The sequence below is a fragment of the Quercus lobata genome, chromosome 5 (genome assembly GCF_001633185.2).
Source record: "Quercus lobata isolate SW786 chromosome 5, ValleyOak3.0 Primary Assembly, whole genome shotgun sequence".
In the NCBI taxonomy this organism is placed as follows: domain Eukaryota; kingdom Viridiplantae; phylum Streptophyta; class Magnoliopsida; order Fagales; family Fagaceae; genus Quercus; species Quercus lobata.
Window position 1 is genome coordinate 56310601 of NC_044908.1, and position 21715 is coordinate 56332315.

The following is a 21715-nucleotide window of genomic DNA, read 5'->3' on the forward strand; positions in this document are numbered from 1 at the left end:
ATTGTATGAGGTGTCTTTGACGTCAAGATGAAAAGAGTATTGAGATCTAGGCAGGCAGGTTCTTCAGTCTTTGGACGACATTGCATTCACTTTGCATTATTTTTAATAAGTTTGTAAACTGTTGTTCAGTGACTAGCTATTTCAACATCCATGGTAGAGCTTATTTTCTCCTTTTCTAGATCTCTACTTCATCAGATACAAAGATCTTCCCCCCACTAGTTACACCCTATACAATCTCTATTACAGGTTTCCAAATTTAATTTCCTATTTTAAGGACAAGACTTTTTGGGTGTAATTCCAAGGGACTTCCTTTGTCATATGGTATGGGAATGAAGATGGTGGTTGGAATAGTACTTCTGAGACTTGTGAGATCTGCAATTCCTGCATGTAGTAGAGGACGGGTTTCCTTTGTTGGGTATTCTATTTTGAAAACAGGAGAGTTGTTCCAGCTTATGGTTAATGAAGCTTTCAATGTCGTCTTTTAGAGCTCATTGTGTTATAAAAACAATACTTGCAAACACCCAGAAGGTTCATTATGGAATTGATGAGAAAAACTGGTTAATTTCTAGGTGAGATTTAGACAACTTTCTCTGAGGAACTCCGCAAAATAGCCTCTGAACTTCAAGATAAGGGATGCATCCTCACAAAGGGAGTCGCAGTGACCAAGCTCAAGTGACTATTTACCATAGACATAGGTGTCTAAAAAGTCCAATAATCATGTATGGAAAATGACTCTGCCTAGTGTCGAAAGGTCAAGAAATTTGGTGACCTAATAATGACGGGAATTGGTGATCGACTTTCCTCCTTGTGTCCCCCATGAATTCATCTTTTTCTAATCCTCTTTTTTCTTTTTTACTGACCTTGCCCTCTTCTTATATATCTATTCCTGTTTTAACTAAAAAAAGTTGCTTGGAGGGTTGCATGGAAAAGAGAACTCGCATGAAACTCTCTCTCTTGATAGGCTATACATACAGAATGAAGAGGGAAAAGACTATTTCCTATTTTATTTATCTTCACACTCTTGGTTTCAAGTTGACCGAATGTATGTTATATAAACATATTCCACGTGCAACTGTGCGACCATAACTTCCTCAGTAGTTACAACATAATACCATTAATAAAATCTCACTTTGATATACTCCATAAAATTTTCACATTTACTACAAGAATGTTTAATACTATACAAACTCATATTAATGGTCTATTTATCACTTTCACCTTGATTGTAAAATTGGCTTGTGTTGATATGGGTATTGATTTTTACATGCAGTGCTCAAGTGAAACTTTAAATTTAGAAAGATGTCTTGGCAAGCTTTAAATTGATGCTTTCCAAGAGGAAGGGGGACTAATCATATATGGGCTTGTTAGGATTGAGGGATCTGTCACATATGGCCATATATATAGGCTTGGCCTTCAGGCTTCAGGTTTCATATACAAATGAAGGCATCAAGATCTGTGATAGTGCTGAGCGAGAAATGTTGTATTAACAGTTAAGCATTTATTGTTTTCCAATATCTTTTGTTACTCTGCTTCCACCTTATATTTACAATATAGATGCTATAATACAAGATACACAGAGGGTTGAATTGTCGGCAGCAGAGGTTGAAAGAGTGAAGGTATACTAGTATAAATACTTTTTTTTTTTTTTAAGAGTTTTAATCTATGGCGTTCGCTCCTAATAATGGTCTTTTTCAAAACCACTAGAAATTTGTTTTCTTTTTCTCAATTAAATTAAGTTTTGAGTGGAGACCCGTTGACTTTTTATAATTGAATTTTGAAAATTTGTTGATGGTAAGTTTATCCTCCTAGGGTGATGCAAAAAAGGGTAATACACTAATTATTACTTTATAATAGTCTTGGAAGAAATTTAAAATAAATTTATCTTAGAATTGTAGTAAGTGTCTTAGAGCATTAGCATTGGGGGATGTAAAACTCCCCAAGTTGCTATTTTACTCACCAAATTCACAACAAAAACAAGCTCCAACTGGGTTGCTATTTTACTGTAGTAGTTGCTTGCCTTTTTTAATTATTTTTTCTTATCACTTCTCTCTCTCTCTCCTTCTCTCATTGGTTGCCTCCCTTTCTTGTCAACTTTTCTCCTCTCTCTCCTTTCTTTCATAAAGTAGTATTTATATTATTTTATTTGGTAGTTATGTTATTTTATTGAATTGTATGTAAAAATAAGGGAGTGTTTGGTATACCTATTTAAACACACATTTTCAGTTTTTAAACAATATTACATGCTTTTTCATATACTTTTTCACTCACATGTATTTCCATACATGTTTTCAAACAACAAAATATATGTTTTCAAACACATGTACCAAAGACCCCTTAAAAACAGGTGTGGGGGGTAAAAGACTAGTAAGCCCACGTCAATCCCTACATTAGGCCAAGGGCCTAGTCCAAGGAAAAGCCCCTCCTCGGCATGGGTGTGGCTGAGGATAAAGGAGGCAACCTGCCACTGGTAGTGACACTCCATATCGTCCCACGGAGCATGAAAAGTATTAAAGACAGAAAATGACAACGAAGAAAACGAAAGTGCCTAAGGAAAAGGCTGCCATTATTGCTTTCAGTGCCTTGTGTCTGACACGACTATACTTCTTTGTCCTTACAACCATTCCCAACAACTGGATGAAAGGGCTAATGAGATAAGTATCTGCCCTAGGGACCCCATTCAGGAGGAAGAAAACTATTATAAAAATGGAGTAAAGAGAGACAGAAGGGCGGGGATGAGACCCCGCCCCCCCCCCAACACGCTAAAGGCACCATTAAAAGCTCCTCGGATTGTGCCGAGGACCAATTTTCTCTAGTAAATTCGGTCCATGAAGAACACCGTGATGACTGATGTCCATACACTAAAATCTAGCTCTTTGACCCACTCTTTACAAATTCATTGTACTAGGCTCACTAGTCTAAGGTCCCATGCATCTTGGGTTTGGCCGGAAAAACGTGACCTTACAATTGGCGTCGTCTGTGTGAAGAGCTTGTGCGTTAGCAAGTGCAACGGCTAGTCACGGTGGGATCAAGCTCCTGCCAGTAGGAGTCCATCCGGAAGACCATTGTGGCGGCGGCACAAGCTACACGAAAGCCTCCCCATTATTTCCTAAAACACACTGTCATTGTCGTAACTCGGCTTCCACTCAGGTCCACACTTCAAAGCGTTGATTACACGAGAAGGGTTGCTAAGCGAAACGTGGTCCTAAGGGCTTCTAACGTCAGATGTGTGCCCCGCGCACTTGACAAGGGGCTAATTCTCGCGGGCCTAGTAGTCTAGTCTGCTAAATCCCCTCTGGAGAAAGAAGTTGAGAGTCAAATCAAAAACCTAAGTGCTAGACAGAACTAAGGTCTTACATGGTCCTCGGATTCAAATCTATGGGGAAACTAGTCACTCCAAGAGCCTAAGTGCTAGATAGAACTAAGGTCTTGTATGGTCCTCGGACTCAAACCTATAGGGAAACTAGTCACTCCAAAAGCCTAAGTGCTAGACAGAACCAAGGTCTTGCATGGTCTTCGGACTCAAACTTATGGGGAGAAACTAGTCACTCCAAAAGCCTAAGTGCTAGACAGAACCAAGGTCTTGCATAGTCCTCGGACTCAAATCTATAGGGAAACTAGTCATTCCAAGAACCTAATTGCTAGATAGAACCAAGGTCTTGCTTATGGGGAAACTAGTCACTCCAAAAGCCTAAGTGTTAGACAGAATCAAGGTCTTGCATGATCTTCGGACTCAAACCTATGGGAAAACTAGTCACTCCAAGAGCCTAAGTGCTGGACAGAACCAAGGTTTTGCATGGTCCTCGGACTCAAACCTATGGGGAAACTAATCACTCTAAGAGACTAAGTGCTAGACAGAACCAAGGTCTTGCATGGTCCTCGGATTCAAATCTATGGGGAAACTAGTCACTCCAAGTGCCTAAGTGCTAGACAGAACCAGGGTCTTGCATGGTCCTCGGATTCAAATTTATGAGGAAACTAGTCACTCCAAGAGCCTAAGTGCTAGACAAAACCAAGGCCTTGCATGGTCCTCGGACTCAAACCTATGGGGAAACTAGTCACTCCAAGAGCCTAAGTGCTAGACAGAACTAAGGTCTTGCAGAGTCCTCGGACTCAAACCTATGGGGAAATTAGTCACTCCAAGAGTTTAAGTACTAGACAGAACCAAGGTCTTGCATGGTCCTCGGACTCAAACCTATGAGGAAACTAGTCACTCCAAGAGTTTAAGTGCTAGATAGAACCAAAGTCTTGCATGGTCCTCGGACTCAAACCTATAGGAAAACTTGTCACTCCAAGAGCCTAAGTGCTAGATAGAACCAAGGTCTTGCATGGTTCTCAGGCTCAAACCTATGGGGAAACTAGTTACTCCAAAAGCCCAAGTGCTAGACAGAACCAAGGTCTTGCATGGTTCTCGGACTCAAACCTATGGGAAAACTAGTCATTCCAAAAGCCTAAGTGTTAGACAGAACCAAAGTTTTGCATGGTCCTCGAACTCAGACCTATGAGGAAACTAGTCCTTCCAAGAGCCTAAGTGCTAGATAGAACCAAGGTCTTGCATGGTCCTCGGTCAAATCTACGGGAAACTAGCTACTTCAAGAAAGGCCTAAGTCCTAGGCGGAATGGAGATCTTGTGTGGTCTTCGAACCTCCGGCTTTATGGAAACTAGCACACAATGATACCTTTCTAAGTGTTTAGAATAGGTATAGTCATGTCTTGATCCTCGGACCAGACGCCTAAAGTAAGTTAAAGCTATGAATATCATCGAAAATATGGAGAAGAACCTTGGCACCCGTTGACCCCCTTAGACAGTTTATTTTAGATTACACATCCTCGGACAACCACCCCGTTCGTAGCACAGAACATGTGGCTGTTATCTCGGTTCTAAGTATTGTTCGAAAGAAAAGACACCAGCACATCCATTCCCAAAATAATTATTGCAGAAAAGAAAGGATACACAAAATGAGATAAAATCATCTTTTATTAGATAAAAAAAAGTAGTACAATATACATAAAAGGGCTTAGACAAGCCTATATCAGAAGCTAACTATAAAAAAAAAAAAAATAGGGGCACACGGGAACGATGAATCCTCAATCTAGCTCCAATAGCAATAGCGCAAGTACGGATGGCATCCGCGGTGAAAAAGAAGAAGAAGCAAGGACGCCAAAATCTCCATACTTGCTCTAGTAGTAATCGAGCAAGTATTGCTCTAGCTGCAATCAAGCAAGTATGGATGGTATCGGAAATGGGAAGCCCAAACCCTCATATGCGTGGCACACAACGCCGGATGAAAATCCAGGTGCTGTCGCACCAAAAATCTGATGCGACCTCCACCTGCTTCGGATTTTGGCTGAAGGAAGACGAGACTCCTTTCTTGTCCTATCGAGGGGAAGAAATATCTTTAGCCTTTGTCTCCCTTGCCTTGACTGGGCCATTCTGAATCTTAGAGATACCCAAGGCTTCTGAAGAGGGTTTGGTTCCCTCACCCTCACCCTAAACATGACCATTTCACTCCCTAAACCTTAGTCACACTCATAATGGGGACTTTGGGAACATTTGGAGAGTTAGGAACCTGAAAAGCTCAAGGGTCTGCAGATAAAGGGGAATGACCTCCCACCGTGCATCTTATATAGGAGGCAAAACTTGGTGGCAATTAATTCACCCGAATCTCCCAGAAGTAATTACAAGCGAAATAAATCCCGCTCAATTTCCAGAGTAGTCTTCAATCACTGGATTTATGTCGCCTCATGAAGAGACCCTAATTAAAGCACGCCTCGTGTACCGAAACAATAAGAATGTGGCTTGGATAGGCTAAAAGGATGTCTCATAGCCAGGAACGTGCCTTAGGCAAACGAAGAGGCTCTGGCATTTAGTGGAGGGCCTGACTAGGAAAGCCGTGACAGAGGCCCGATGTCACCAAAACCCTCCTCTCTACCCGAGGAGCTGGACAACAGGATTTTTAGGGGCTATTGTAGGGGGTAAAAGACTAGTACGCCCACGTCGATGCCTACATTGGGCTAAGGGTCCAGTCTAAGGAAAAACACCTCATCGGCTATGGGGAGAATCCTCCTCGGCATGAGTGTGGCCGAGGATAAAGGAGGCAACTTGCCACTGGTAGTGATACTCCATATCGTCCCACGGAGCAAGAAAAGTATTAAAGACAGAAAAGGACAATGGAGAAAACTAAAGTGCCTAAGGGAAATGCTGCCACTATTGCATTCAGTGCGTTGTGTCTGACACGGCCATACTTCTCTATCCTTACAACCACTCCCAATAACTGGAGAAAAGGGCTGATGAGACAAGTACCTGCCCTAGGGACCCCATTCAGAAGGAAGAAAACTACTATAAAAAGGGAGTAAAGAGAGACAGAAGGGTGAGGCTGAGACCCCTTCCCCCCAACACGCTAAAGGCACTAGAAAAAGCTCCTCGGATCGTGTCGAGGACCAATTCTCTCTGATAAACTCGGTCCATGAAGAACACCGTGATGACCGTTATACATACACTAAAGCCTAGCTCTTTGGCCCATTCTCTACAAATTCATTGTACCGGGCTCATTGATCTAAGGTCCCATGCATCTTGGGCTTGGCTGGAAAAACGTGACCCTACAACTGGGATGTAAGGTGAGTTGTAAAATATGTTGGTAAAATATATTTTATTTTTTTTTTTTATGCAAAATATGTAAAATAGGATTTTTTTTTTTTTTTTTTTTTTTTTTTTTTTTGCATCCTCAGATGCTAATGCTCTTAGATCCTAGTGGTGGTGAATACTCTTTCATGCTTTTCATTCCAAAACATCTTTGACTTCTTTTTTTTTTCTTTTGTTTCATTTGCCAACTTGTCCTCTCAATATGGTTGCATATATAATTATTCATTCCTTCGAACCATTAAAAATTTGTTTTGTGTTCTTTCCTTATTCACCCATAATGCCTAACAAATTGGAACCCATAAAATGCAATCACACTCTCAATAATATGATCTAGGAAGCACGGACACGAACACAAGCAATTTTTAAAAAATTATAACATAAAATGGCTGTTATGACATCGGTATGATATGAGTACGACATTCTAAATAAAGTATCCATACTCCCTAGAATATGACATGTATTATAGACCTCGATATTCAACCATTTAACTTTTGCCATTATGCAAGGAGAAACAATAACCTGTTTTTTGTACTGTTAACCACTGATTCCTTCATGAAAGGCATGCGTTGAAGCGGTCAAGTGTTTCCTTATTGTTGGAGAGTTGTCACTTGCTCATAAGGTGGAAATTGGCAAAGAAAAGGTATTAGAGGCAAGTGCAAAGCTTTTTCCATAAAGCTCATTAATTGTTACAAGTGTTGTAGAAGAGGTCAGTAATATCAAGGGAAGAATTTCAATTTTTCTAATTTGAAGGAAGGTAAAGACATTGGAAAACAAGCGCTCACATACCCGATCTTATTATTATTATTTTTTTGATGAATCCAATTATTTTATTGAATTGTAACACAAGCAATTTTAGATCATTAGTTGTGGTCCTTGTGGTGGATAAGGGATACCGTCATCTTAACGTTTCAAGTCTTCTTGACTACTACAGAGAAGAGAAGACTCGGAGAAACTTCCTAGTTTTATGCTATTGGATAGTTCACTATGATTTCCTACGCGTTTCCACAAAAATACCTTTTCCAAGTCATTAAATACTGGGAGTAAAGAAGTGATAAAAAGTATTTTGGAGATAAGGGAACTTAAAAAGTTAACATATGGTTTCTGGTGTAGAATGGCCTCTGTTTCCTTTCTTCTTTATTTCTGATCTTAATTTTCTCTCACCTCGTGACAGGAGAACTAGGTTTTAATTTAGAGTAAAGAGATTATTCTTGGAATCTTGGAATGGCTTCTGTCTTTCTGTTTGTTTTCTTTTTTCTCTCCCACCTTGTGTTGATTTATTCGGCTGAAGAAGGGACATACTCCCCAGGCTGTCCACCCTTTGTTTGCGGAAAAGTCGGCAACATTCGTTTTCCATTCGCCAATGACGAAAGGCCAGAATGCGGTTTGGTCATCTTATATGATTGCGGAGATCCACATCAAATGAAAACCCCGAAGATCAAACTGGAGAGGAATGGAACACTACTGTCGTACGATGTTGAAACCATCTCTCGGGCTGATATGATACAAATCAAGGACCCACAATTGCAGTCTGTGTTGGATTCCAATAGTTGCGAATCCTTAAAAAATTGGACTCTTCCAAGTCCCAGCTCTCCATTCATCTCTTTTCAACGAGTCCAAGGCAACCTGACCCTGTTCAAATGCAACCGCGCTCTCAATATTCCTTCCCCTACAGGTTTTAATAGAACAAATTGCAGTAACTATGACATCTATTATAGTCCTCTACATTATAATTTAACCCTCGCTCCACCTAAATGTCCAATCATTCAGCTCCCATTGAACTGGCAATATAAAGGTAATGACCTGTTTAGATTGTTATCTGCCGAGATTTTGCTTGAAGTGCATGTGACTGAAGATTGTCGCCAGTGTTATATCGAAGGAGGTCAATGTAAGACTGACAACAAAGGAAAATATTATTGTACCAAAGGTACGAAAGTTATGGGTATAGGAGTAATGCAAAAATGTTTGGATAAACACTGACATATATTCATGAAAAAGCACACCAATTTCTTTATATTTTTTGGTTGTAGTTATATTTCTTATACATGTGCTGCTATTTCTGCTCCATGCCGTAATCCACTCTTTACCGAAGTAGCTTTACCTGATTCGAATTAGTTTCAAATTTTTGTTGTGGAGGGAATAATAGAAGCAGGGTAGTACTAGTGATAGCATTAGGTAAGATGCCTCTTCAATCAGATATCTTGTTGCAATATATATTCGAGTTTGCAAGGAAATTAAATTATTCCATCTTACAAGTAATATATTTTATTTTTCAACACGTAGTAAGTGCCAAATACAAGCTATCATGATTTTCTTCTTGAGTATGGCTAATAATCAAAGCTTTACAGTATGTAACAAAATATATTTTTCATGCAATGATAAGTTTTCAAATTACTCTATTATCTTTCGTTCAGAGAATCCATTAGAAGATTTTAAAAGAGATGTCTTCAAATTTTCAATCGCAATTAATGATGCATCTTTGTTGACCAACAGTAGATAATCTTTTAATATTCATGATTTCTTCTCCCATCAAACCAAACCTAACTCCAATGCCAAGTAATTCTTACATATTTTTTTCTTCATTGCTAGTCTGTTGTTACCACAATTGAATGCAAATTTTATAAGTTCAAGAGATTCTCATCCAGTAATTTGAGTTACACATTTTATGCACCATATAACTTTGTGATATATATTCTTTGATTACAGTCACTTCATTTGTTGGAATTGGAGTTCTGGTGGTCATAATTTGCTACTTCTTGGGATTGCTCTCATTTACTAAAATTATTTTTCTTTGGAAAAAGCAAACTCTAACCTATCAGAGTGTAGAGGCCTTTATAAGGAATCACGGTCCACTTGGTATTAGAAGATACAGTTATTCAGATATAAAGAAAATGACCAACACTTTCAAATATAAACTGGGGCAAGGGGGCTATGGTGGTGTATACAAGGGGAAGTTAAAAGATGGTCGTTTTGTGGCTGTGAAAGTTTTGAAAGAATCAAAAGGTAATGGAGAGGAATTCCTAAACGAGGTTGCAAGCATTAGTAGAACCTCTCATGTTAACATTGTCACTCTTATGGGCTTTTGCTTTGAATATTCTAAAAGAGCTCTGATTTATGAGTTTATGCCAAATGGATCTCTTGAAAAGTTCATATATAAAGATTTTTCCACAAATGTTGATCATCAATTGGCATGGGAAACATCATACAAGATTGCAGTTGGTATTGCTCGGGGATTAGAATACTTGCATAGAGGTTGCAACACACGAATCTTGCATTTTGATATAAAGCCTCACAACATTCTTTTGGATGAGAACTTTTGCCCAAAGATTTCTGATTTTGGCCTTGCAAAAATATGCTCTAGAGAAGAGAGCATCATATCAATGGTGGGAGCAAGAGGGACTATAGGATATATAGCTCCAGAACTATTTTGTAGAAATTTTGGGGGGGTCTCTCACAAGTTAGATGTATACAGTTATGGAATGATGGTTTTAGAAATGATTGGGGGAAGAAAGAATATTGATGTTAGTGTTGATCGTACTAGTGAAATATATTTTCCACACTGGATTTACAAACGTCTTGAACTAGATGAAGAACTAGGATTGCAAGGCCTCATTATCAAAGAGGATGAAGAAAGTGCAAGGAAGATGATAATAGTGAGTTTATGGTGCATACAGACTATTCCCTCAGACCGACCATCAATGAGTAAAGTGGTGGATATGTTGGAAGGAAGCCTTGATTTCTTGCAAATGCCTCCCAAGCCTTTCTTGTCTTCCCCACCAAGAACTCCAGTAGATTCTTCAACTGCAACGATTTTGTTATGATATATCTCTATTTTGTCCAAAAATGCATTTCTTCTTTTGAAGGAAACCTAATGAAACAGTGCTAGTGAAGATCTTTGTGAATTATTTTTATTTTGAGCTTATAGATGAAGAGCCTTTAATGATTATTTACAATATGAATATTTGGCATGGTCGCTTTTACTATTAACTAGTGTCATTTTATTATTTTGGGTGTGTTTTATTGATATTATTTCTTTTTTAGGTGGTCAATCTTTTTGTAAATTATATTATGGTGCGTTATATATAAATATATATATATATATAGAGAGAGAGAGAGAGAGGGAGAGAGAGTCCTATACACCAAATTATGAAATTACTATAGTGCTTTTTGTTATGGTGCGTTTAGCAAACATGATCAACCCAAGCCTTGGTCAATCCTTTTCTAAATTATGTTATGTTGCGTTTTGTATTCTCGCATATGTAGATATGCTTGGCCACAAATATCTGCATATGAAATGAATTGAAAAGGAAGGTTTAACAATGTCAAATCATTTGTTTTCCTTCTTTTCAATCTTTTGTTTGTCCATTGGGTCGGTTAGATTTTTACTAACTCTCCCCTATTTTAAACCACAAAAAAAATGACAATGACTCTAGGAGTGGCATAAAAACATCAAAAATAAAGTTTGTTATGGTCTTATCATGGCAATATGCATTGAGTTTACAAAGATTTATGAAAAAATTTTAATTAAGAAATTTTATTTCAGAGCATTTAGCTTAACAGTACTCCCTAATATATCAATATTCAATAGAAATGTTCAAGGTTTAATCCCCCTTCCTCAATTATCAAATTATTAAAAACAAAAAAATGAAGACATTTTCTATCAAATTCAACACCTTCCTCTTATTCGCAAGTAGGTAAGCATGGAAATATTTGCACTTTGAATGAAATTGATATACGAAAAGAAGGAGCTTAAAACTAATGATCTCATTTTATAATCGTTCCATAAATTTAATTGTTTTAAGATCAAAATAAAGTCAAATATGTTTGTTGTTATGTCAATATGAATAATGTTTTTTTAAATAATGTTTGTTATTATGGATTTTATAGAAATATGTATTTAGTCACAGAAAGTTATTTCTTAAACTAAATACAAGAATTTAAGATTAGAGTTTATCTTATCCCTATGACATTTTATTTAAAGGCTTATACTAATCAAATTGATGCATGATAGTGAAAATACGTAACAATTACTAAGAACCTTGTATCTCTACTATAGTTTGGTCTTGAGCGAACTATATATATGTTTCTCAACAGAGATTTATTCTGTTGTGTTTGGATGTGCTTCAAGATCTTGCTCGATTGATTGTTCCTTTTGTACTAGTATTAGGATAATAATCCTTTGCACTAGGCACAGGGATTAAACACCAAAGTCAATGCTTAGGTTACTTAGAAATTTCCTCCTGGGACCCTCCAAAAAAAGAGAGTACTGAGTGCTCACTGCCCCTCTTTCCTAACAAGAAATCTACACCATTCTTATAATTTGTTTGCTTACTTTTTTATTCTTTCTTATAATTTGATTTAAAAAAAAAAAAAAACAAATATCATTGTGAATTGGACTTTGAGTATCAAATTTATATATTTAGACTTTTCATTTTTAATAATTAAATTTTATTTTATTAATAAATAATTGACTATTGGACATTAAATCTATGACAAGTTTTGTTGTAAAAATATTGTGGACATAGTTTTCAGCGTGAAAAAATTATAAAGAAAATTCGGTTCAATTATTATTTTTTTAAAAAAAATATAGTAGATGTAAGCCCACATGATTTTTGGTTCGTTTGCATTTTTGCTGATGTAACCAAACTGGCGTATGAGTTTAGATAATTTGTCCGCGTGAAAATCGTTAGAGGACACCATTGTCTATCTTTTTTGACGAACGCCTCCCGCTGTAATTTCCTTGTGGGATTGTGTCTCCTGAATTATTCTCTTTTCATATCTCCTTTTTTTTTTTTTTTGACCGTACTTTCCTCCCTTGTCCAGACTATTTAAAAATCTCTCCTACTTTAGCAAAGTCCACTTTGAGGGTTGTGTGGAAAAGAGAGCTTGACTGGCTGGAAGGGTCTCCCCCTCGTTAATTATTAGATTTTTCATGATACACACTCATTAGTTTTTTCTCAAATAACAAATTTTCTGTTTGAAGTTGGTTGGATGGTGTATACACACGCTCAAACTCAACAAGCTTTTTTTGTAATAGACTTATTCGTAGTTAACTTATATCAGCATTGGTTTACCAAAAAGAAAAAAAGCGGACACTTCTCTATTTTATTTATCTTCTTACCCTAGAGGTTTCACATTGATGGATGCACATGGTGTGTGTCTATATATATATATATATATACTCAGTTTTGGCTTATCTCCAATTTTATTTTTAAAAAAAAAAATTAGAATCTTCTATTATTTTAATGAGAAACTGTAACATTATACACTAACTAAATAAAAAGTAAAGATTAAAACACACTACCACTTATTATTGTATTCTTAAAACAAAAAGAAGCAAGACTTTCTCAAAAAAAAAAAAAAAACAAAAAAATATATTGAGTTGAAAACGCAGTGGAGATAAAGCCAAACCCTATCTACTCTACATGCAACTATAATTTCCACATTTATTACAATTTTAATGTTTTATTCTATACTAACTTATCTCATAAATAAACTTTATCTAAAAAATAAGGTTCGATTAATAGATGCTCTAAAAACATTCAATAAGAGTTCATTAAATTTTTTACCAAAGAAAAAAAAAGAGTCTATTAAATTTATCTGTAGAGTCCACTTTTATAGGAGAAATTATTCATTCTTTGAGAACCAAGTCAATATAAGAAAATGCATAAACGTTTACAAACGTTAAAATTTTAAAAAGCTTGACGAAAGTATTTCTCTCATTTCTCATCATATATTTTTCCTCACAAAAAAAAAAAAGAAAAATGATATCATTAGGTTTTTTTTTTTTTTTTTTATATTTTTCCTCACAAAAAAAAAAAAGAAAAATGATATCATTAAGTTTTTTTTTTTTTTTTTTTAATAGGATTGGGAGATGTGACGCTTTTTTTTCCCGGTATTTGCATCCACGTGCATGGTGATTTTATATACTTGTCTTTGGAAAATTAGTGGGAAGCATTCAACATTACTTATATCTGGTTTAAGTTTATTTTAGTAGTGATTAGAAAATTTTTTTCCTGAAATAATTAGAAACATATGGGTGTAAGTTAATTTGTCTTTTATGCATACACTTCTACTAACCTTAAAAAATGAAAAATAAAAAAAAATGACTCACTCAATTGAAAAATTAATCATGCGCTCTATCATTAGTTGTGGTCCTTGTGGTGGATAAGGGATACCGTCATCTTAACGTTTCAAGCAAACTACAAACTTCCACAAAAGTCTTCTTGACTACTACAGAGAAGAGAAGAGTTGGAGAAACTTCCAAGTTTTATGCTATTGGATAGTTCACTATGATTTCCTGCTCGTTTCCACAAGATTACCTTTTCCAAGTCATACAATAGTTGGAGAAAAGAAGTGACAAAAAGTATTTTGGAGATAAGGGAACTTAAATTTTCTGTTTGAAGTTGATTGGATAGTGTATACACACGCTCGATCAAACTTAGCTAACAAAAAGACAGAAAGTAGAGAATGAATCGAATCAATGTGTTGATGCATTGGCTATGTTTAGAGCCACCCTATCTTTTAACTATGTTAATATATGGTGGAGGACCTTGCTGGCTTTCGATAAAGCTGAGCTTTTTTGTAATAGACTTATTTGTAGTTAATTTATATCATCATTAGTTTACCAAAAATAAAAAAAAAGATTACACTTCCCTATTTTATTTATCTTCTTACACTAAAGGTTTCACATTGGTGGATGCACATAGTATATATATCTACTCAGGTTTGGCTTATCTCCAATATAAATTTTTTTAATTGGAATATCCTATTGTTTTAGTGAAAAATTGTCACATCATATAATAACTAAATAAAATGTGGAGATTAAAATACACTACCACTTGTCATTGTATGCTTAAAACAAAAAGAGATATTAAGTTGAAAATGCACTAAAGGTAAGCCAAACCCTATCTACTCTATATGCAACTATAATTTCCCTTTTAGTTATTAGGGGTTGTTTGGTTGGAGATTTCTAGTATCGTTGTTTAAAATGATGAGAAAACTGTATTTTAAAAAGTGCTGTGGAAACATGTGTTTACAATATATATATATATATATATATATATTAGCATAAAAAATTTACTTTTGGCTCTAAAATTAATATACTTGGCCCCCCTCTTCCAAACAATTTACAAGTTGACCCATGAAACCAAAATGAAAAAAAATTATCAAATCATACCTTGTTTGGTTGTCCCAAGAATATCAAGAAAAAAATTTAGCTAAACATTTGGACAATTTACAAATCTAAACAACAAGGAAAATCTACAAAACAATTCACATATTCAAATTAAAAAAAAAAAAAAAAATCTTTGGACACGGTCTAAGTAAAATATATATAACAAATTAATTATAAATCTTAGCAAAACAAATCACAAAAACCCAATAATCTTTATCAAATTTCTACCTCTCATTTAAGAGTTCTTTGTCCCTCTCAAATGACTCCACCCCATAGTCACATAAACAACTCCTATGCTGCTAATCACACCATCCACACACTAATTAGTGTCACCAGCAACTTGGATCAATTAGTGTCTTTAATTCAATCCATGAAATTTTTTTTTTAAATATTTTTAAAGAGCTGCTGCTCTTAAACACAACTTGTGGAATTTTTTTTAATGATAAAATTTTATTAATTTTTAATGTTTTATTAACTTTGGGACACACTTGGCATGCATGCATAAATGTAATACGTACACATGTGAAACAACAACAATCTACTATTTTGTGTCTTACCTAAACTACCACTAGAGCATGTGTGTGATTAGTCTATTGGTAATAAATTTTGTGCCTTAGCTAAATTAATGTAGTGATGGGAAAAACTTTATTAGTTATATAGTTGAAGACTCAAAGTTACTGTTCATTATCATGTGCTTGTTTAACAAATCTCTTTTTCTTTTCTTTTTTTACTACTTTTTCAAAATAGTAATTTTTTAAGGGAAAAGATCTCACATCTTTATGCTACCTCAACCTTAACAAAGTAATTATAAAAATTTATAAAAAATAAAAATAAAAAAAACCCTTAACCAAGACACCAATAATTGTCTCACCATTTTTTTTGTTGAATATTAGTGCATGATGTTGACTAACCATTATTTTAGTTGTTTTATTAAGTAATACTAGACATGGATTTGAACTTTCAACTATAGTTTTTGTATTTTTTTTAATAAAATATTTTATATATAGCATTATGAAGTTATTAGGTATAGAATTATGTGAAAAAAATAAATAGATTTTTTTTTTATAAGATTTATAATGTTGATAGAATAAAGAATTGGTCTAACCTCAGTCAAACCTTGAAAATATCAAGACAGGCCAATTGACTTACAGAACTCTTGATTATAAAAATCTATTATTGATTTTTAAAAAAAAAAAGAAGAAAAATACAAAAAAAAAATTGCAAAAATTAATATGAATAATGCATCGTTGTCAACCTCTAGTATTAATATTCCAACTTTTTAAAATTTTTGAACAAAGAACTTTGACCCTCCCTCCTCTCTAAGTTTGAATTCTGATTCCGTCCCTAATTTGATTGGGAACTAAATTGCTAAACACAAGCCAGGATGTTTGACTTGAAAGCTAAGTAAAATAACCGTAACTATGGGTGATGGAAAAAGTTCATTGTCAAATTAAATCAAAGATATTTGGGAATAAATTGTGAGCTTACTTGTGTGCCAATAACGATTCATTTTCAACCCCCAAAGATTTGGGTAGAGTTCATTATTTGGGGTTCCAATGTTGGCTACTTGGTTTGTTCCAATAGAACTATAAGAGGATAAAAAAAATGAGAAAATAGAAAACAAAATTTTACTTTTTCACGTGTGTTTGGTTGGAAAAATGAAAAAGTAAAAAATAAATATAAAGTTTTTTTTTTTTGGTTTGGTTGAGAATGAAATATATATTTTATGAAGGTGAAATTATCATATTGATCCTTACATATTTGTTGTCACTTTCAAAAGCAGGCTTAACAAATTTTGAGCCAAAGTGGAAACTTTTCTTATATTTAAATATTAATTAAAAAAATACTTTTTTTTAATTTAAAATCTATTTTTCTTACTTTTAAGATGCAATTACTACTTAAGTTTTTGTATTCAAGTTACGCTAACATTTCTGTTTTATTGATATTATAATTAATCCACTTAATTTTTCTTGTGACATATTCGACCTTAAGTAGAATTTTACTAATTTTAATTTGAAAAAATTCTTTCTACCTATGCAATTATAACCGGTATTGTTAGTAATATTATGTAAGCAAAATATGCATTTGGAAAAGAATCAAGTCTCTTTATTATATAATTAAGTACATTAATTGAAGTGTTTTCATCTATTTGCAAAACTTCTTTTAAGACTTTTAGTTCTAAGTCCTGATGGAGCAAAATTTGTCACTCAATGAGGTGATGGAGACCCCATTCCAAGTCCCTCATTGATGTAGGACAATCTAGGCTTCCCATCTAGATTAGTCCTACTGTAGAACCTTAAGCTTCCCACCTAAGGTGTTTGGAATCACCACCAAACAAACACTATGCAATCTCTGCAATAATCTCAAATACTATTATGATAATCCTAACAATCTCAAATATTAATCCAATACTAAAGATAAACACAAATAAAGATAACATAAATGATAAAGCTAATCTCCACAGATGTGCTATCATGTGGTGTTCGCACCAACTCCTCTGGGGTGGGAGAAACTCGACCCCGTCGAGTAAACTTCATAAGGATCAAGTGACATCAGAATAAGCTTCATCAAGCCACAAGCTCACTGAGTCAGCATGGCGCTTCCATCGATGCTCATATGTGCGGGTGATAGGAGGTAGAGATGAGGTGGTAGCAAGTGTATCCAAGTAAGCCTCCAAAAGAGCGAGATCAAGCTGCTGCAACTCCTCTCTGTTGATCCATGTACAATCAGAATCAGGCCGTCCTCGCCAGTGAACCAAGAAGCGCTAAATTGTACCATCTCTAGTGAAAAGAGATTGCTTATCCAAAATAACATCAATAATATCTTTATGTGCCTTTTGGAAATAAGATGGTGTAGGACTAGGGACAGGGTTAGCCAAAGAAGAAAAGGGAGGATCATCAAAAGGGTCATAGGGAATAACTGCTGGACCTTTAAAAGCAATTAAATAAGCAATATTAAAAGTAGAACTAATACCATAATTTGACGGTATATCAATCATATAAGCATTAGGTCCAAGTTTCTTTAATACCTTAAATGGGCTAGCATTGCAGGCTTGTAGTTTCTTAGCAGTTCTTGAAGGATACCGTTCAGGCCTAATACAAATCATAACATAATCTCCTACATCAAAGTCTAAATGACATCGATGTAAATCAACCTGAGTCTTATACTTAAGATTACTAGCATGAATTCGTTTGTTGATCTCTTTATGCAGCTCATGCATGTGACTAGCAAACTCTATTGCAGACATAGAAGCCCTATCATGTGGGGACATTGGGAGAAGGCCTAAAGGTCTCCTAGGTGTATAACCATGAACAACTTCAAATGGACTCATACCTATGAACCTATTGACTGAGTTATTGTATGCAAATTGGGCTACAGGGAGTATAGATTCCCAAGTCCTACCATTCTCACCTATGAGACACCTCAGAAGATTTCCTAGACTCCTATTGACAACCTCAGTTTGATCATCAGTTTGAGGATGGTATGCTATGGAGAATTTCAACTTTGTTCCCATCATCTGGCAAAGGGTCTTCCAAAAATAGCTCATGAATTTAACATCCCTATCTGACACAATTGTTTTAGGTAACCCATACGACTTAACAATCTCATCAAAGAAAATCTTGGCTACCTTAGATGCGTCAGATGTCTTAGAGCATGGAAGAAAGTGAGCCATCTTAGAAAACCGATCTACCACTATAAGAATGGAATCAAACTTCCCAAGGGTACAAGGGAGACATAGTATAAATTCCATGCTAATATCCTCCCAAGGATGGTGTGGAACTAGTAGAGAAGTGTAAAGGCCAATATTTTGCTTGCAATGCTTAGCCAGTTGACATTGACGACATTGACCAATTATCTTGGCAACATCCCCCTTAAGACTTGGCCAATAGAATTGCCTCTCTACCTCTTCAATTGTCTTATCACGTCCAAAATGTCCTGAAAGTCCTCCTGTGTGCACTTCCCAAACCAAAAAGTCTTTAACTAATGTGCGGGGGATACAAAGCTTATTGGCTTTAAACAAGTAGCCATCTCGGAGGATAAAATCATCAACAACCTAAAGATGCTCAGTCCTAAGTGTAGTGTACACTTCTCCAAAATCTGGGCAAGATTCATACTCCTTTTGTAACTTTTCAAACCCTATGACTTTTGTGCTCATCACAGAAAGTAAGGTGACTTGACGACTCAAAGCGTTAGCTACCTTATTTTCAATACCAGATTTATGTCTTAAAACAAAAGAGAATCTTTGCAAATACTCAACCCAAGGGACATGACGAGCATTTACTTTCTTTTAGGAGTTGATGTGGCGGAGAGCATCATGATCAGAATAAATGACAAACTCATGGGGTGTCAAATAATGGCTACAATATCTTAAAGCTTGTACCACAACATAGAGTTATTTCATATGTTGAATACTTTTTCTTAGCCTCATTTAATTTCTCACTAAAGCAAGCTATTGGGTGACAATCTTGGCTAAGAACTCCTCCTATGCCTACACCAGACGCATCACATTCCACTTCAAAGACCTTATCAAAGTCTGGTAGGCACATCACCGGTGCTTCTGTCATCTTCTTCTTAATTTCTTGAAATGCTTTACCAGCAACATTTGACCATTGGAATTCGCCTTGCTTCATACCATTAGTGATTGGTGCCATGATTTTACTAAATCCATGTATGAAGTGGCGATAGAAAGTTGCAAGCCCATGAAAACTACGAACCTGATGAATGTTCTTGGGCTTGGGCCAATCCACTATGGCCTTGACCTTTTATGGGTTAGCAGAAACTCCTTTAGATGAGACCACAAAACCTAAGAAAATGACACTATCAATGAAAAAAGAGCATTTCTTTAGGTTGGCATACAAGTTTTCTCTCCTCAAAGTGGAACAAACTTGTTTAAGATGGTCCAAATGTTGCTCCTTTGATTTACTATAAATAAGGATGTCATCAAAGTACACTACCAAAAATTTGCCCATGAAAGGCCTTAGTACTTGTGTCGTCATTCTCATAAAAGTGCTAGGAGCATTTGATAAACCAAAGGGCATCACAAGCCACTCATGTAGACCATCCTTTGTCTTAAAAGCAATCTTCCATTCATCACCTGGGCGGATCCTAATCTGGTGGTATCCACTTGTCAAACCAATCTTCAAAAAGATTATGGCTCCTGACATCATATCAAACATATCATCTAACCTAGGGATAGGAAAACGATACTTCACAGTAATCTTATTGATTGAGCGACTATCCATGCAAATTCTCTAGGATCCATCTTTCTTTGGCATCAAAAGTGCAGGGACTGCACATGGGCTTAAGCTTTCACGCACAAATCCTTTGTGTAAGAGCTCATCCACTTGTCTAGCCATTTCATCATGTTAAGGAGGGCTCATTTTATAGTGGGGCAAATTTGGAAGTGCTGCTCTTGGGACAAGATCTATGGCGTGCTGAATATCACCCATAAGAGACAATTGATTTGGGAGCTCCTTAGGGAAAACATCTTGGAACTCTCAAAGCACCAACCGTACTTCTTTTCTTGGTTCTTCAAAGCTATCTAGTGCAGCTTCCTTAACAACCAAAGCAAAGATGATGGAGTCTTGATTGACAGCTCTTTCAAGTTCTTTTGGACTGATGAGGTTCATACTTTGCTTTTTGGGTTCTTCTTTACTTGTACTAACAAACTTAGTTTTCATTGGGTTAAGCTTAATCCTTTGTCCATTGTGCATGAAGGAACAAGAATTTGAGCGACCATAAAGAGTGACATCTAAATCATAGAGCCATGGTCGTCCCAAAATTATGTGTCCTACATCCATTAGAATCACATTACATGAAATCTGAGCCTTGTATGAGATGATATGAATAGGAACAAGACACCTTTTCTTGATGGTGATAGATGAATCATCTACCCAAGAAATCTTATAGGGTTTAGGATGGGCAACTAACTTCAAACCTAAGAGGGAGACAAGTTTAGAAGAAACTGCATTAATGCAACTTCTACTGTCGATGATAACCTTGCAATTTGTGGTTCCATACTTGACAAAGGTTTGGAAGATAGTATTTCTTTTCCAATCATCACTTTCTTTGGACTGTGCTAGAGTACACTTAACAACACTCATTACAGAGGTATCAAGACTACCCACACTAAAATTATCAAAAGATGGTAGGGCTCTAATGCAAGCTAATTAGGTGGAATCATCCTCTCCTATTTCTACAATGTCTTCAATGTTAGGCTCATAAACTACTTCTTCTATCTCTTCCTCTCCATCCAATTCTTCAATCAACAAAGTCTTATTAGGACATTGGGCAGCCATATGATCAAAGCCTTGACACTTAAAACATTGGATTCTAGAATTGGGCCTAAATGTCTCTCTAACCACACTCTTCCCTTTGTCTTCCGAGTGCAAGGGCCTATTGTTGGGATTGGGTCTATTTTGAGGACCTTTTTGGTATCTACCCCGAGGATTCTCTTCTATTTGTAAGGGTCTATTGTTGGGATAAGGCCTATTTTGGGCACCTTGGAGGTATCTACCTTGGGGAGCTTCAAAATTGTTGTGAGGCAACATGTGATTGTCAAATCTCCTTCCACCTTGGGGCCTAGGGATCAGCTCTAAATCTTGCACTAAGGTATTCCGGCCACCAATTCTCATTGAAGATCATAATTGAGACATTTCCTAAATCTACTCAAGGTAATTGGCTCATCTTCATTTGCATTGCTACGTATCCTGTACTCTTCAAATTATTCTATGTACTCAGTAGCAGACCTATTGTCTTGTCTCAAATCATGCCATTGATCCAACAAGTTGCCTTGATGAGATACTAGGAAGTACTTTTCATTGAGCTTGGCCTTCATTTCTTCCCAAAGAGTTATGGGTGGTTGGCGGGTCTTGCGGAGGTGGTTGACAACACTATCCCAA

The 21715-nt window shown here is 35.9% G+C and overlaps 2 protein-coding genes across 2 annotated transcripts; both read left to right on the top strand.

The window, feature by feature from the left end:
• Positions 1–7717: 7717 nt before the first annotated feature.
• LOC115992766 lies at positions 7718–8653 on the top strand. The gene has a single exon (XM_031116988.1). It carries the CDS (start codon positions 7862–7864, stop codon positions 8615–8617), a length of 756 nt encoding a protein of 251 aa, XP_030972848.1. The 5' UTR covers positions 7718–7861; the 3' UTR covers positions 8618–8653.
• On the top strand, positions 8627–10559 carry LOC115990744 (PR5-like receptor kinase). The gene is made up of 3 exons (XM_031114536.1): positions 8627–8708; positions 8774–8812; positions 9344–10559. The coding sequence occupies exons 1-3, from the start codon at positions 8627–8629 to the stop codon at positions 10456–10458; spliced, it is 1236 nt and encodes a 411-aa protein (XP_030970396.1). The 3' UTR covers positions 10459–10559.
• The last annotated feature ends 11156 nt before the right edge of the window (positions 10560–21715 follow it).